The sequence below is a fragment of the Trichoderma asperellum genome, chromosome 7 (assembly GCF_020647865.1).
Source record: "Trichoderma asperellum chromosome 7, complete sequence".
Lineage (NCBI taxonomy): Eukaryota > Fungi > Ascomycota > Sordariomycetes > Hypocreales > Hypocreaceae > Trichoderma > Trichoderma asperellum.
Window position 1 is genome coordinate 1884683 of NC_089421.1, and position 15455 is coordinate 1900137.

Consider the following 15455-nt stretch of genomic DNA (forward strand, 5'->3'; position numbering starts at 1 on the left):
TTAATGCAACATCTCTTTGTGCTACCATGCTGACACAAACAAGACATTGGATCCTAGTAACTAGTTTAGTAGAACAACACAGCACTGTGGTATATCAAGGTAAGAGATACGAATGATTCAGTCACAACTACTCAAGACCATCATATTTGCAAGTTATCCAAGCAATACTCTTGAGGCGTAGTGCTCTCGAAATCGCGCAAAAGCAGCAATCTAGCCCCTTGGAAATGGAAGCAAACCATAGTGGGTGTCTTACTCATTTTTCTCTCAGCTGTTTACCTAGATATTCGACAAATACATCTCATAACATCAAGCCACGGCCTTTAGCAGTGAAGCTTTGATGCTGCGAACAAGGATGTATATAACAATTACTCAAGACATATCAAAAACATACACATTCACAAGCACAAATCTAGATAGGGCCCCTAAGCACAACAACATTCTCTTGTTGATAAATGTCCTAAATAGGAAAAAAAGAAAGAATAGAGAGCTCCAAGTCTCCTCAATCTTTATCCAAAGAAACGAAGAATATATGAACTTTTTGTTTATACTATTTTTCTACCCTACAGCAGCAACAACAACAAAAATCTACTGAGCTACTGACTCTTTTCCAATAACAGCATCTAAAGCATCGCTAAAGAGCGGCTTAATGCCATTCCAAGTCTCAAACTGCAAAAAAGAAAACACGTTAGTCTCTACGATATAGAAAATATCAAACTGTGAGTGCATTAACATACCTGGTACCATCCCTGAGCAGCAAGAACCTCCAGCCCAAGAATCGTCGTCCAGCTACCAGCCTTCTCCGCAATCTGAATCACCGGGGTCTGGGGAGGGTGGTAGGCCATCTCCAGCAGAACCCTGCTCTGATCCTGACCAGAAGTAGGCTTGAACACAGCACCAAGAATCTCTCCAACGCCCGCATCAATCGGCCTGTCGGCAGGAACGGTGCTAATGCTGACAACGGGCTTGCTCGCCAGCTTCTCGGCATCAGCAGCACTAGCAACGGACTGGATGTCATATTCGGACGGGAAACTCGACGCAAGAGCCTGAACCTTCTGGGCGTCTCGGCCAACGACATAGATGGGCTTGAAGCCCAAAGAGTTCAACGCAAAGATGGCAGCTCGGCTAGTTCCTCCAGCGCCAATAACAGCGGCACTGGCATCGCCGGCCTGCGTCTGGACACCGGCCTTGCGAAGGACGTGAACCATGCCCTTCCAGTCAGTGTTATCTCCAATGAGTCGCTGGCGTCCCAAAGACTTATCAGCCACAGGAACAACAGTGTTGACAGCGCCAATGACCTTGGCGGCATCCGTCAACTCATCCAAATGAGCCATGATGTCCTGCTTCAGCGGGATCGTGACCGAAGCACCGCCAAAGTCCGCAGCGCGGAGCACCTCCACAACATCCTCAACCTTATCCGTCTCCAGACGCTGGTAATGATGCGGCAGGCCAGTCTGGCCAAAGAGGGTGTTGTGCAGAGCCGGTGATCGAGACTTGGAAATTGGTTTGCCAAACAAGTAAAAGTTGCGCGGCTCAATCTCTCCCAGCAAGGACAGGCCCTGTCGGATCTCAGCTGCGGACAGCTGTCCGGGAGCAGCCTTGAACGGAAGAGCTGGGTGAGAGACGGGAGTGAGGAACCCGTTCAGGACACGGCTGAGCTTGCCAGCAGAGCCCATGTTGAGGGCAATGATGGGCGTTGGCTGAGCCGCCAGCATCCTAGACTTGAATCGGATCAAGTCAAAGTTGTCGTCGACGCTTCGGGCAGTGCCAACCAGCTTGATCACATCGCCATACTGCAGTGCCCGGTTGTAAGCCGCAATCCAAGACGCGTTCTTCCAAGACAGAGCGCCAGCAGGATCGTGATGAGACGTAATGATGACAGAGTTGCCTCGGTTATCTCTAACCTCTTGCATAATCTCATCGGTCGAAGTCACCTCAAGGTCAATGTACTCCACGCCCATGCGAAGAGCGAGGCGGTAGAGCTCCAGACGCAGCTCGTTGTCGTTATCAGGGAACTTTCCTCCCTGAGACTCGCTTCGGACTGTGAAAATGATGGGCTTTCCTGTCACATGTCGGAGCAATGATACCTGCTTCATGACGGCCTCGGGCTGCTGATCTTGCAAGAGATCCACACGGAGCTCTACAGCGTCACTATCAGCAGTGACACGAGGTAATATGTCCACCGCGGCGGTGAGATCAGGCAATGTCAAAGACACGAAGAAGCTATGTTTCTTCTTGGAGACAGTTTCAAGAGTCCTAGACTTTCCTGAGATCACCGAAATAAACTGCGAAAAGTCATCGGGGATTTCAGACGTAGCAGCATCTTGTGAGTGCGGGCTGTAGTAGAGCATGTTGCTGCATTCCCTGTACCAGGGCTTCCTGCGCTCGTAAACCTCCCGGATCTCGGCCGTGTAAGCCGGTCTCGACTTATCCTGAAGCAGGTAGTTGACAACCTGGTCAGTATCACGGTGAACCAGCAGCACAAGACCGCCATTGGCGCCGTACGATTTCAGGACTTCTCGGGCAGCCGGGGTCTCGACAATGCCACCTCCGCAAGAGAAGACATGTCCCTTCGGGTGGGCCTCGATAACGTTGCGCAAAAGCGCCAGCTCATCCTCGCGGAATCCTTCCCAGCCTCGGGGGCCCTGAATTATTTCTGGAATGGTTGTGCCACTCCGTCGTTCCAGCTCGTGGTCCAGATCGATAAACTTCCAGCCAAGGGTCTTTGCAACCCACTTGCCAGCAGTTGTCTTTCCAGCTCCTCTCATGCCAACAACGAAGATGGAGCGCTGAACATTGGCAGAAGTCTTGGGCTTGGTCTCGCGGCTGCTCTCGGTATCAACACCCGCCAGCGTCGCCTTGAACGACTGAGCCAAGACATCCCACCAACCAGGCCAAGTCTTGCCAACACACTCTCGCTCAGTGACCAAAACAGGGCCAGGTGCGGCAAGAGACAGGACACTAAAGCTCATGGCAACACGGTGGTCATCGTAGCAGTGAATGCTCTCGGTGGGCGTAACCAGGCTATCCCTAGATTTGCCGATAATCTGAATACCGTCCTCAAGCTCATTACAGAGGACGCCGAATTTAGCCAGCTGGTCCTTCATGGCCAGAATACGGTTGCACTCCTTTACCCGCTGGTTGGCAATTCCGATAATCTCGGTTGTTCCAGTTGCCACCGCAGCCAAGACAGTAGCTGTAAGGAAAGCGTCCGTCATGGTCGTCATGTCAACACTTGGCAGGGCCTTGAGAGCTCCATCTTTGGGACCTGTGACGGTAGTAGAGTAGTCGTCCTGGTGAACTTTGCATCCCATCGGCTCGAGGATCTTGACAGCAAACTGGGCGTCACCCTGAAGAGACTTGGATCCAATGTTGGGAATAGTGCAAGTGGTTCCGGTAATGGCGGCTACCGCGAGAGGGTAAGTGGCAGAGCTGGCGTCGCTCTCAACAATGTACTCCGCGGGGTTCTTGTAGACACCCTGGGGAATGTGGTAGGTGTCCGGCTCATCCGCAGAAGGAGTAACTTCAATGCCAAAGGACTTCATCATGGAGATGGTCATGTCGATGTATGGCTGGGAAATGGGCTTGCCTCCAACCAGTCGCAGAGTAACGGCCTTCTTGGCATAGGGCGCCGCCATAAGGATAGAAGACACATATTGAGAGGAAACAGTGGCTGCAAGCTCAATCTCTCCTCCCTCGAGGCCAGCCGAGGCATTGATGCGCAGCGGGAGACTCTTCTCTCGCTCAAGATAGTCGATGGCAACGCCGTTGCTGCGTAGGGCGTCAACAAGCGGGCCAATTGGTCGTGTCTTCATTCGGGCATTGCCGGTCAGAACAGTGGTAGTGGCAGTGCTAGTAGGGGCACACAGAGCCGCAACTGTGGTCAAGAAACGCGAGGCGGTTCCCGCGTTACCGATGTAGAGAGGCTCATCAGAAGCCTTCAGCTTACCGCCGTTGCCTTCGACAACCAAGAGCTGGCCGCCCTCTTCCCATGAGTAAGAGGTGCCTCCGAGGGTGGAAATTGCAGAAAGCATAAACTCGGTGTCGTCTGAGTGGAGCAGGTTCCTGACTCGGCAAGAACCGGTACCGAGAGCTGCGAGAATCAGAGCCCGGTTGGAAATACTCTTGGATCCGGGAGGTGTGACGGTGAGTTTGAGATCGCCGGGGATGCCAGGCGTTACCTCGACAGAGTCGGAGAGGACGATTCTGATATCCCGGTCCTCCACAGAGCTGGCTTTTGCCTCGTGGGTCTTGCCAATTGCCGACAACAGCACAATCTTCTTCTGGGCACCGTCATTCTTCTTATCAACGCCCATTTTCTTGAGCAGCACATCGACAGGGCACTTCTTGCCGGCAGTCAGGTTGATGACTCGCTTGTCCTTGAGAGACGTGGGCAGTCCATAGGAGGCAATGCACTTCTCCAGTCTGGCAACAGCCTCTGGTCGCAGGACGCCCAGGAATCGGGCCAGCTCAGCCTCCTTGACCATGCCAATGGCCACGGCCTCTCCATGGAGCAGCTGGGGAGTGAGCAGCGCCTCGATAGCGTGGCCAATGGAGTGGCCAAAGTTCAGCAAGTTTCGAAGGCCGCCCTCGCGCTCGTCCGAAGAAACAACCTCTGCCTTGACTCCGGCAGAGCCAATGACGATGCGTCTGAGCACATCCTTGATGGGCTGCAGGCGGCCCTGGCCCTTGGAGCGAACGCTGGACAAGATGGTCGCTGCCGACTCTTCCAGAACAGTGAATTCCTTCTCGTTCCAAATGGCGGCAGTCTTGATAACCTCGGCCATGCCATTGATAAACTCGCGCACGGGCAGCGTCTCCAGAAAGGCGAGGTCAATGAAAATCCTCCGCGGCTGCCAGAAAGCGCCCACGAGGTTCTTCCCCATGGGCGTGTCAATCGCCGTCTTCCCGCCAATCGATGAGTCAACCATGGCCAGGAGCGTCGTCGGCACCTGGACAAAGCGGACGCCGCGCATGAAGGTGGCCGCGACGTAGCCAATCATGTCGCCAATGACGCCACCGCCAACGGCAATGATGACGGTGTCGCGCGTGCATTGCTGCGACAGCAGCCAGTCCTCGATCTCGGCCTTTGTCTCGCGGCTCTTGGACGCCTCGCCAGGCGGGATCTTGTAGGTGAGCAGCCGCGCATTCTTGGTGGCCTTGGCGGTCTCGAATCGCTGCTGGAAGGCCGGCACGTACGTGTCGAAGAGGTTGGTGTCGGTGATCAGCACATACGTCGACGACGCCAGGTTCTGCGTCAGGTCCTGGACAATGTAGTTGGGCCACAGCGCATGGTCGACGACGATGTTGGGCTCGCCCAGGATGGAAATCGCGTGCGGGGCTTTTGCTGCGTCCGCCATTGTTGGGTTCGCTCGAGGGGCGCTTCCGCCTCGAGAGCCTGTGTCGGAGTCGAGTCGGATGAGGACGATTCCTGGTGTTCCAAGGCCGCCGCAGAGATGAGGAAGACGCAATGGCGATGCTGGAATTTTCTCGTCAGTCCGGCCAAGCCTCGAAAATCTTGGTGGGGTGAGCTTGTTAGTCTAGCCTAGGTGCCGACCTGCTATGCAGCTCATCGAGTCACACCCGATATCGGCAAATATGCTAAATTTAGGTGGTGGACTGTGCAAATCGCTGCAACTGACAGGCCTGTCAGACTAGCAATAAGCGTCTGTCAACTACCTACTGCTATCGATACTTTCCTCTGTTACAGTGCTGTCTTTGGCCTGCTAATATGTACCTATATAAGAACCCGGAAACGTCGTCTTAAATGCATAGAACTTGATGGAAAATTCGTCATCGATGCCTAGCCAGGATTCAATTCGCACAATGGCCGTTGCTGAGAATCCCGAGCCTGTCCGAGCCCGTTTGCTTACGTAGGATTCACAACTCAGAGTGAGAGGAACGACAGTTTTTTTACCTTCACGGCTGACGGCCAGATGCAATGCAACATAACGTCTGACAGGAGAGTGGATTACGAGATGCATGTGTGTAAAAGCCGGTGTAGGATTGGTATCAAGGTTAAGCGAGAATAAAACGCCGATTGGTGCAGCGTTTCGATATCATATTTTAGTTACAGAGGATGTGTTATGCGTACATGATAAGTCCCTTGAAGTGCAGTATAAACAAGAGTTTTATATGCCTCAATATTTACAGCGATTCCTTGTGAAGGAATCGCTCGTGTATAACAAGTATTTCCCGAGGAACAAGAGAGGAAATCAAACGCACGGCTTGAATTAGTTCCTAGCAAAAAAAAAAAAAAAAATTTTGCTTTAATCATGGCAACTGAGCTTCCAATGGGCTTCTCTCAGATCCAAGAAGCGTCGCCGCCCCTGTAGATGACGAGCCTTGGCGGCGAATGTAAGCAAGCAATCGAATGCATCCGGAAGGGGTTACGCCTTCTGCACGGCGAGCCTGCGCGAGGGTCTCGGGCCGCGTCCTCCTAAGAACTTCCTTTTCTGACAAGGCCAGGCCCGGGATGCCATCGTAGTCCAGGTCTAGCGGGAGGCGGATGTTCTCGTCATTCACAAACTGTCCGCGCTCGGCTGCCTGCATCTTGATATAAGGGGCGTAAGCCGCTTCAATGACGACTCTCTCTCGAATGCGCGGCGGGTAGTTGAGGATCTCGGGCACGACTGAGCTGAGCTGGTCAAGCTGGACTCGCTCCCCGGTGTTGGAGAGCCTCAGCATGTCGATGCCAGTGCGGCGCTGAGAACTCCTCTTCACCTGGAATCCTGCTTGCATCCACTCATCTGGCGCCAGAGATACGGCACCAAGCGATTTTGTGAGATCTAGAATCTGCTGCTTCTCATCTGAGAAGACGCTCCATCTGTGATCAGAGACGACGCCCCACTCCCGTCCCTTTTCTGTCAGTCGAAGGTCAGCATTATCCGCTCTAGCCGCCATCCGAAATTCGCTCCTAGATGTAAACATGCGGTAGGGCTCTGTAACACCCTTGGTGATTAAATCGTCAATCATGATACCAATGTAACCATCAGATCTAGATAGTGAGGCGCCGGGTAAGCCCAGAGCAGATCGTCCGGCATTCATGCCGGCAATAATTCCTTGGCCGGCAGCCTCTTCGTAGCCTGTTGTGCCGTTGATCTGTCCTGCTAGATAAAGCCCATCAATCGCCTTTGTTTCAAGGGTAGACTTCAAGCCTCGAGGGTCAACATAGTCGTATTCAACTCCGTAGCCAGGCTGGAGCATCTTGACTTCCTCCAGGCCTCGTATTGAGCGCAGTACTTGCTCTTGGGCTTCAGCGGGTATTGTCATGGATAGTCCATTAGGGTATATGATTGGGTTGTCAAAGCCTTCTGGCTCAAGCCATACGATGTGACGTTCCTTGTCTGCGAATCGGATGACTTTTGACTCTAGCGAGGGGCAATATCGCGGTCCCTTGACCGTTTCTCGAATGTGAATAGATTTGTCCAGGTTGTCTTGAACAATCTTGTGCGAGGCGTCATTCGTAAACGTAATGCTGCAAGTGAGTTGATCTCGAACGGCCACCTCTGTATTCAGGTAGCTGAAGGGAGCTGGAGGATCGTCACCAAACTGGCGTTGGAGTATATCAAAGTTGATAGATGACTTATCAAGTCGTGGTGGGGTTCCTGTCTTCAACCGTCCCAGCTGGAAGCCAGCGTCTCGCAGTGATTTGCTCAAGCCCGTTGTCGCCGCCTCTCCAATGCGGCCTGCCGGATACGCCTCCAGTCCAATGTGTATTTCGCCTCCCAGAAATGTTCCCGTAGTGATGACTACTCTTCCAGTTTGGAGTATTTCGCCATTTTCTAATCGGACACCAGCAATAGCACCTTTTGATCCCTCAGTAGAGCCTTTGCTCTCCGATAAGACGATATCCGATACGCTTTCGAGGACAATTGACAAGTTCGGATATGATTCGAGTTCGCTTCTCATGTACTTCTTGTATAAGTCTCGATCGATCTGCGCTCGTGGACCCTAATGGCAGCGAAATACGTTAGCATTCGACTCGAACAAAGCGTACTTCTCATGTGGCAAAAATCATAATCACATACCCACACAGCCGGTCCCTTTCTACGGTTCAGCAGATGGAATTGGACACCAGCCTTGTCGATGATCCTCCCAGCCAAACCATCTAGAGCATCAATCTCTCGAATGATTGTTCCCTTGCCGATTCCTCCGAAGCTCGGGTTGCAGGAGCATGTTCCCAGATTATCGAGCTTGGGCGTAACGAGGGCCGTCCGCGCACCGGCTCTCGCAGCAGCAGCACATGCCTCTGCACCGGCATGGCCACCACCTATAACGACAACATCAAAGGCTCTATAAGAAGAAGAAAGGTGGTTTAGTAAAGCATTTCTTCACTGTATGGTCTCTCGAAAAAGATCGCTTCGCACCTGTGGTTATCTGTGACTGTGGCAAACCGACGATGCCTAAGAATTGGTCGCCAGTGAAATGATCGTGGACGCAATAAAGCACTCATTTCACGCGATATCGTCAGTCACCTATATCGTACACTCCCCAGCAGAAATCATCATGGGTTGGCAGTCTTATCTTGGGAATCACTAGAGGCAGTGTCGCAATAATTTTTATCGATAGCTCCCTATACGTGCATATCTACGTTAGCTGCATATGACGTATTTCTATATGTAGTTGGCTTGGGCGCCTCTCGATGATTCAAAAGCTACCAATCATTGCTGTGTCTTACATCTAAAATCGATAAGATCTTAAACTATTGTCAAATATTATGCTGTTCATGGCCGTATGGCGTCTCATATCTTGTTACCCATTCTATAAATCCCTCCTCAAGACCAAGAGGATACCGCGTCCTCAACCTCCTCCAAAAACGTCGTCGTGTTGTGAACTGTTGTGCCGCCAAGAACCACACGCACTCCAGGCATGGTAGCGTTTACTCCAGCAATCATTTTTGCCTCCTCATACGTAACGCCTCCCACCATGAAAACGATAATGTCTTGCGGCTTATCTCTAGTGGGGGCGCTGTCTTCGACGAATGGATACTGCTGGTCTTTTAATCGACCCTTGATGAGGTTCTGTAAAGTGCCTTCTAACAGCGAGCTGTGTTGTGTATAGACGTTTTCCACGCCCTTGAGGCCTTTGAAGCGGTTTGCCGTGCCCGAAAATATGCCGGCTGAGTCAAATATGTCCGAGATGCCACCTCGAGACTCCGAAGTATGTAATGAGGAGTGATAGGCCAAGACCTTCTTGACCAAATCCGACTGTCTTGGAGATACGTTGCCAGCCGCAACGAGAAGGTCCATGAGCATTGGGAGTGCGCTTGAAGGGTGCTTCTGGTAGCGCAAGGCATATAGAGCTACTACCCCGACTTTGCTCCCAGCCGGTACATTAGGGTTTTGAATAACTTTTTGTATGGCCTTCGTGAATGATCAGTAAACGTAATACTTCATCATGGGTAGTCATAATATGGAGGTTTTGATTACCTTTAGGTCGGAGGCATGGTTATCGTTGCAAGCCAGGCTCTGCTCGAGTTCACTAACTTCCAGTAGGCTCTCCGCAGCAACTCTGCGGCTGAGCTCGGAGACGAGAGTGACGTGCTTGCTCACGTTTCCTGAGAGCTTCCGAAACTCTGGATACTCTTCGATAAACCGCTTCATGTCGGAAATGGATTCGATATTGGCATTATTCTTTGTTTTGGACTGGTACTGCTCAACGTATTCCTTGATGGTTCCGCCCAAGTCACCAAAGTTCAAAAACATATTCTTCTTGAAAAAAGGATCTTGATCTTGAGAGAGCACAATCTCTTTCAGTTCAGGTCGAATGTCTGGAACATCACTCAGGTCGACTCGGCCATTTTTAATGCCAAGCAGATGATGAACCATTGCTTGGTAAGTCCACTGGGTAAGCAGGGGTGTTATCGGATCCTCTCTGCGATCCAAAATAAGCAGTAAGGGAGGCGTATCAACTTTGCGGAAATCAAACAGTTGGTCTTCCTTTGTCATTAGGTAGCGCACTTCAGAGGCTAGTTTTGTAGCAAGAGAGCTGCTCTTTTCGTAGCGGATCAATGGCTTCTTCTTCAAGGAGAGAAGAACCGCTATGAGACCCTCGGAGCAGCGTTGCAGTGAATCAGGGTTCCATTTGTCGGGGCTGCCGGCCCATATCCTTTGCTGCGGAAGAGACATGTTGAAGCTGAACAGGTCCGGATTGATGACGATGTAATCAGCGAAATGCTCCTGCACCACCTTGACAACTTCATGATCGTCTGCCTCGGCAAGGCGCTCGAGTGCAGACTTCTTCGCTACGTTGGTGAAGAATAGGTAGTATTCTCCATACTTTGGCTCCCGGAGCTCGTCTATGAGCAGCTGGATGGTCTCCGATGAGGGCCGCACCAGGCATATACAGCGAAGATGGCGCATCTTCTCACGGGCAGCATTGTCCAGGCGGTCGATGAGGTAGATCTCATAGTCCAGCAACGCGGACTGCGTGATGGACGTTGAGACGATGGAAATGGTCTCTTTGTCCAGCAACAGGACCTTCATTTTCGAGGATGAGGCATCGCCAGAGGCCAACATCATCTTGGAGATGTAGCCCGAGACGGCCTGAGAGACATCCATGATGACGAAAATATCGCTGGGTCGCCGGCTACATCATATCACTCCGCGCACAATCCGGGGCTCGCTCGCTGCGACCAAGACGCCGGCTGCAATCCAGAAGCTGTGCTGGGGATGTCCGATCTGCGCGTGTTTGGCCAAGATTCGCTCCTATCGACAAGCTGGAGCCGGGCTGGAGACGTCGTTACGGGATATGGAGGTGGTGACCTCACTCGGAAGAACAGGTATGAGGGAGCTGTGCAAACTAGTGCCCAGTTAAGACTAGCGCGGCTTGGATTATACAGCTTGCTGGTGCCTATTCCGCACGCAGCTGTCAGTTGGTTTCAGCCAGTAAGTTTTTTGAAAGGAACTATAAGATGAATATTAAAATAGTCAAAGGGGGGGAAATGTATGGAAGAATTAGAAGGAAAAGACAATTTTTATTCGGCTAAAAAGGAAGCTCGTTGTATACAAGCATGCTCGTGATCTCAAGACATATAAGCCATGCTTGCGCTCTGCAGCAGTAGGAGGTTTCAACGTCATATGTTCTATGTAGGTATCGTTTTACGAGCTAATAAAAAAATAACAAAGACAGAAAAGTGTATATATGTATATGTAGAAATAGATGTATCTCTGCATACTGGCCATTACTCAACTCACGATATTCCTCTATTCCCATTCTTCATGCATTTTCGTCGTCAAAAGAGAGCCGGATCTCGGGCCATATCCGGCATCCAATTACCTCTGCGTCAGTAGCCGCTAAAAATCCCCCAAGAAAGTGGGCAGTTTGCCGCATCTGATTGGCTCATCGGCTCTCTCCAAAGCTCTCCAAATCCAACCTAAGGTATCGATTTACACCACAAATCAGCATCAAACTCACCTCTCGACGGTGCAATCTATCTCATGTCCTGACCAATGGGTACCTGCCGCAGCCTCTAACCGATCATCTGCTTCACTCTGGCGAATGAGCTCCGCCCATCTCGACAATGTCGACAGAGTCCTGCCCTGCGCGGCATGAACCAACGTAAGCTGCTTGTCCTTTCTCCTCAAGTCAAGTCCATTCCCATCATATGACAGCTTGACCTGCATCACTTATATCTGGCTTCCTCCATATTCACTCACCGGGAAAACAGATTCTCCTTCACACATGGACTCATCGTAGGCCAGCTCTCCGTTGTTCTGATCTTGGCCGTCTTTATCAAATTTTTCATCTTTGGCGATGCCCCGTCGCCGGACGTAGCCGCATCACTACGAGCCACAGAGCGGAGATCCAGGACATTGGCGCACAAGCAATCCCTGCTAAGACTGCGCTCTCCCAGCCAGCGCCACGGCCAGTCCCTGAACCGGAAGAAGTCCACCGTCCTCAGGAACCCCCCAACGCTAACCATCGGATCCATCCTGAGCAAGACGTACTACAACGTCGACAGCCACCAGCCGGAGAGCCTCGACTGGTTCAACGTCCTGATAGCCCAGACCATTGCCCAGTTCCGCAGCGATGCCCAGCACGACGATGCCATCCTCAACTCACTCACAAAGACGCTCAACGGGACGTCCCGGCCCGACTTTGTGGATGAGATCCGCGTCACGGAGCTCAGCCTTGGCGAAGAGTTTCCCATTCTGAGCAACTGCCGCATCATCCCTGTGGACGAAGACGGCATCAGCCTGGGCAGCCACGTGAAATTCGATCCCGCAACGGCAGCCCGGGACGGCACGCGCCTCCAGGCTCGCATGGACGTGGATCTGAGCGACATGCTCACCATGGCAGTCGAGACGAAGCTTCTTCTCAACTACCCGAAAAAGCTATCTGCGGTTCTTCCGGTCGCCTTGTCCGTCTCCGTCGTGCGGTTCAGCGGGACATTGTCCATATCATTTCTTCCGAGCAACCCTTCTCAGTCGACGCCAACCATGATGGCCTTCAACTTTTTGGACGACTACAGGCTAGACTTTTCCATCAGGAGTCTGCTCGGAAGCCGTTCGCGATTACAAGACGTGCCCAAAATCGCACAGCTTATCGAGTCACGGCTGCACAGGTGGTTTGATGAACGAGCTGTAGAGCCACGATTCCAGCAGATTGCACTGCCCAGTCTATGGCCTAGGAAAAAGAACACCAGAGGCCCAGACGACGCCATGGCAGAAGGAAGCACGGGCTCCAAGGGAAAGGAGAGAGAACCTTCAGTCGGAGGCGAAGCCCGGGATCAGGCTACTCTACGACACCGCCGACCACTGGGGGACGATGAGTATTCTATAGAAGGCTCACTACGCAGTCTCAGCAGGGATGCGAGGATCTAGAGCCTCGTTTTGAGACGGACAATGCAGAAAATGTATAGTTATGCGAGCTGAATAAGCAAGATTTGCGCAAGCAAGACATGGAAGGGCAACATCAAAATCTCACGATAATGCTAATAGGAGGCCTCAATTTGGGAGTTATCAGATGGTTACAGCGGGCATGCCCATGGGATTCATGTTGATATTTTTTTTTCAGAGCTGGGATTTACTAGCTCATCATGCATAAGGTAGGTTGGACAAGGCAGATGTAAAAAAAAAAAAAAAAAAAAAAAAAAAAAAAAAAAGGTATTACGTTAGAACTCCGCCAGAGCAAGCGGCGACTCAGTCAGTGTGTAAAGATTCTTCCACCAAGCAAACGCCCCCCCAAAGAGCAGCACGTAGTAAATGCCAGACCACAAAAGCGCATGGCGCGGCTTCGAAGCATCCGCCTGCGGCAGCCAGTACGGCTCAACCAGGCCCCAGACGCGAGGCAGGCCCATGGAATTGCAAAACGTGTGGACCACAACGACGGCCAGCAGAGACCCCGTCCGCAGGAAGAGGAAGTTTGCGAGAGCGCCAAAGAGGGACGTGTACGTGAACTGGAGGACGGAGCGGGCAACGGCGGCCACGAGGGGCGTTTCCGGGTGCGTGACGCGGAACTCGTAAAAGTGGTGGACGTGGGCGAGGCCGAAGACGACGGGGGACAGGAAGATGACTCTGTTGAGGCTGGAACCGGCCATCAGCAGCAGCGGGACGGCGGCAGCACGGAATAGACATTCTTCAGTGATGGGACCCTAAACAAGAAGGGAAACAAAAACCCGTGTAAGTATCAAAAACAGCCGGTGTGGGAGGAACTGGGATCATCGTCGGAGAACCGGGTTCGCTCATCTCATTGGTTGCTGGGGAGGGGCCCGGCATGAGATGAGAATGAGAATGAAATGAGGAGAGAAGAGGAGTGAGAGTGAGAGTGAGAGACTCACAGCAACGTAGTTTCGCCAGGCGGGCCATTCAGCCCAGACATGCCGCAGAGGCTGGAGGCCATTCGCCCACTCTCTCCAGACGCCATCAACAAGCAGGCACTCGTATAGCGGCGCGGCAAACAGCACGCCCGTCAGAAAGCATGTTTTGAGCGTCTCGACCAGGCCCGGCGGCCAATAGCCCATCAGACGCAGCGGGATGCAGGTACCGCCACTGCCATTGCCGGAGATGGTGGTGGTGTTGTTGTTGTTGGAGGTGGTGGTGGTGCAGACATAGGGCAGGATGAAAAAAGTGGCGAGAGAGCATGCAGTAGTGGATAGCGAGACGGTCAAGATCCTGGCGCGGATGGCCTCGGGGGCGTCTCTAGATCGGTTTGGGGACGCTCTCGTCTTGGAGGAGGCGTATAGCGGGAGGACGTAGACAAAGGTGTACGCCGTCTGTTGTTTTGGGGGAGAAAAGCATAATAGAGTGATCAGCGGTTTTGGTCGCCGATGTGTCTTATTTGAAACAGAGTTTTGGACTATTGGCTTACCAGGAGGCCAAAGGCCTGGGCCTCGGTGAGCGAGCCAGATGGGGGAGGATCCATCATACGAGGGTTGATGGTGATGGTGGTGGTGGTGGTGGAGGAGCAGGAGTCACCGCAATGGCGGCAGTAGTGCTATGCGATGTGCAGCACGAAGCAGCAGCAGACAGCCACAACTGCAGCGTCTTACGGGCTGAAACGTATGTCCAGCGTCAAAGAGCGGTTGAGCCGAACGATATACAGGCCGGAGCAGGAGGAGCGTTTAGCCCAAACAGCCGCGCGCCAGTCGCCAACGAGGGAGCTTGAGAGCGAATGAAGCTGCATGCAAAAAAAGAGGGGAATGAAAATCCAGCTACCCTAGGCAAGCAGGCGCGAGGAGAACTACGATAGCAGCACCGGCTATTTATTCGCGGCGAGCATTACGAGGCATTAACGCGCAAAAGGCTGTTGGACGCGGCGATGAAGAAAAAACACAAGCAAAAAGAGCACTCGATGATGAGATAATGGCATTTTGGAGTCGCGAGCTAAAAGACAATGGAGGCATTGAATCGGCGCGAGATGGCACTAACAATGTGATCGAAAACGTGTTAGTCCAGGTTAGAGGCTATTATAGCATGAAGATACAGCAAGGTACAAGTACCTGAGGCACTAATCTGCAGTAGCCCAAGGTACTGCGCAACCTCGATGCTTTTTAATGCCCTACATTTTCCGCCCCTACTGCGGCTCTAATTGAACTCAATGCGAGTGCCATGTGCTAAGGTCCAGGGCTATTCGATCCCAGACGCCCGTCTCGCCGCTGGCTTCTCTTTTGGCAGTCAAACTCTAATCCATCTGTGCTGCGTGCTATTCGCCAATTGTTTCGGTTTTTGTTTCTGCCAGGCTGAGAGAGAGTTTTCCCCAGCCTTGTGCCCTGGTCCTGGCACCCTCTCTCCCATTAGCCGGTCCTGCAATGTGGGCACTAAGCGGGTTCGGGCGCGCCGTAATCAACGGTTCCTCTTGTATGAGCCAGGGGTGTTTGGCCAGCCCGGTACGAGCAGCTCGATGGAATCGATGCAGACCTACTTGCACGCAATGACGTGAAGAAGAAGACGAAATGAACCGTAATCGACGCTACGATGGAGCCGCACACCACCATGCATGCCCTATCGCTCCGC

At 52.3% G+C, this 15455-nt stretch overlaps 5 protein-coding genes across 5 annotated transcripts; 1 reads left to right on the forward strand and 4 right to left on the reverse strand.

Annotated features, from left to right (window-relative positions):
• Positions 1 to 585: 585 nt before the first annotated feature.
• Positions 586 to 5357, reverse strand: TrAFT101_011362 (uncharacterized protein; the record flags this gene model as incomplete). Its single annotated transcript, XM_024904659.1, has 2 exons — positions 586 to 666; positions 735 to 5357. 2 exons carry the CDS (start codon positions 5355 to 5357, stop codon positions 586 to 588), a joined length of 4704 nt encoding a protein of 1567 aa, XP_024754950.1.
• Positions 5358 to 6270: 913 nt separating this feature from the next.
• On the reverse strand, positions 6271 to 8452 carry TrAFT101_011363 (uncharacterized protein; the record flags this gene model as incomplete). Its single annotated transcript, XM_024910388.2, has 3 exons — positions 6271 to 7950; positions 8028 to 8292; positions 8367 to 8452. The coding sequence occupies 3 exons, from the start codon at positions 8450 to 8452 to the stop codon at positions 6271 to 6273; spliced, it is 2031 nt and encodes a 676-aa protein (XP_024754951.2).
• Positions 8453 to 8774: 322 nt separating this feature from the next.
• On the reverse strand, positions 8775 to 10559 carry TrAFT101_011364 (uncharacterized protein; the record flags this gene model as incomplete). Its single annotated transcript, XM_066129233.1, has 2 exons — positions 8775 to 9362; positions 9429 to 10559. The coding sequence occupies 2 exons, from the start codon at positions 10557 to 10559 to the stop codon at positions 8775 to 8777; spliced, it is 1719 nt and encodes a 572-aa protein (XP_065985364.1).
• A 962-nt stretch (positions 10560 to 11521) lies between these two features.
• Positions 11522 to 12824, forward strand: MMM1 (ERMES complex subunit mmm1; the record flags this gene model as incomplete). The annotated part of the gene is made up of 2 exons (XM_024902883.2): positions 11522 to 11559; positions 11669 to 12824. 2 exons carry the CDS (start codon positions 11522 to 11524, stop codon positions 12822 to 12824), a joined length of 1194 nt encoding a protein of 397 aa, XP_024754952.1.
• A 290-nt stretch (positions 12825 to 13114) lies between these two features.
• Positions 13115 to 14367, reverse strand: TrAFT101_011366 (uncharacterized protein; the record flags this gene model as incomplete). The annotated part of the gene is made up of 3 exons (XM_024902884.2): positions 13115 to 13594; positions 13781 to 14215; positions 14311 to 14367. The coding sequence occupies 3 exons, from the start codon at positions 14365 to 14367 to the stop codon at positions 13115 to 13117; spliced, it is 972 nt and encodes a 323-aa protein (XP_024754953.1).
• Between the last annotated feature and the right edge of the window lie 1088 nt (positions 14368 to 15455).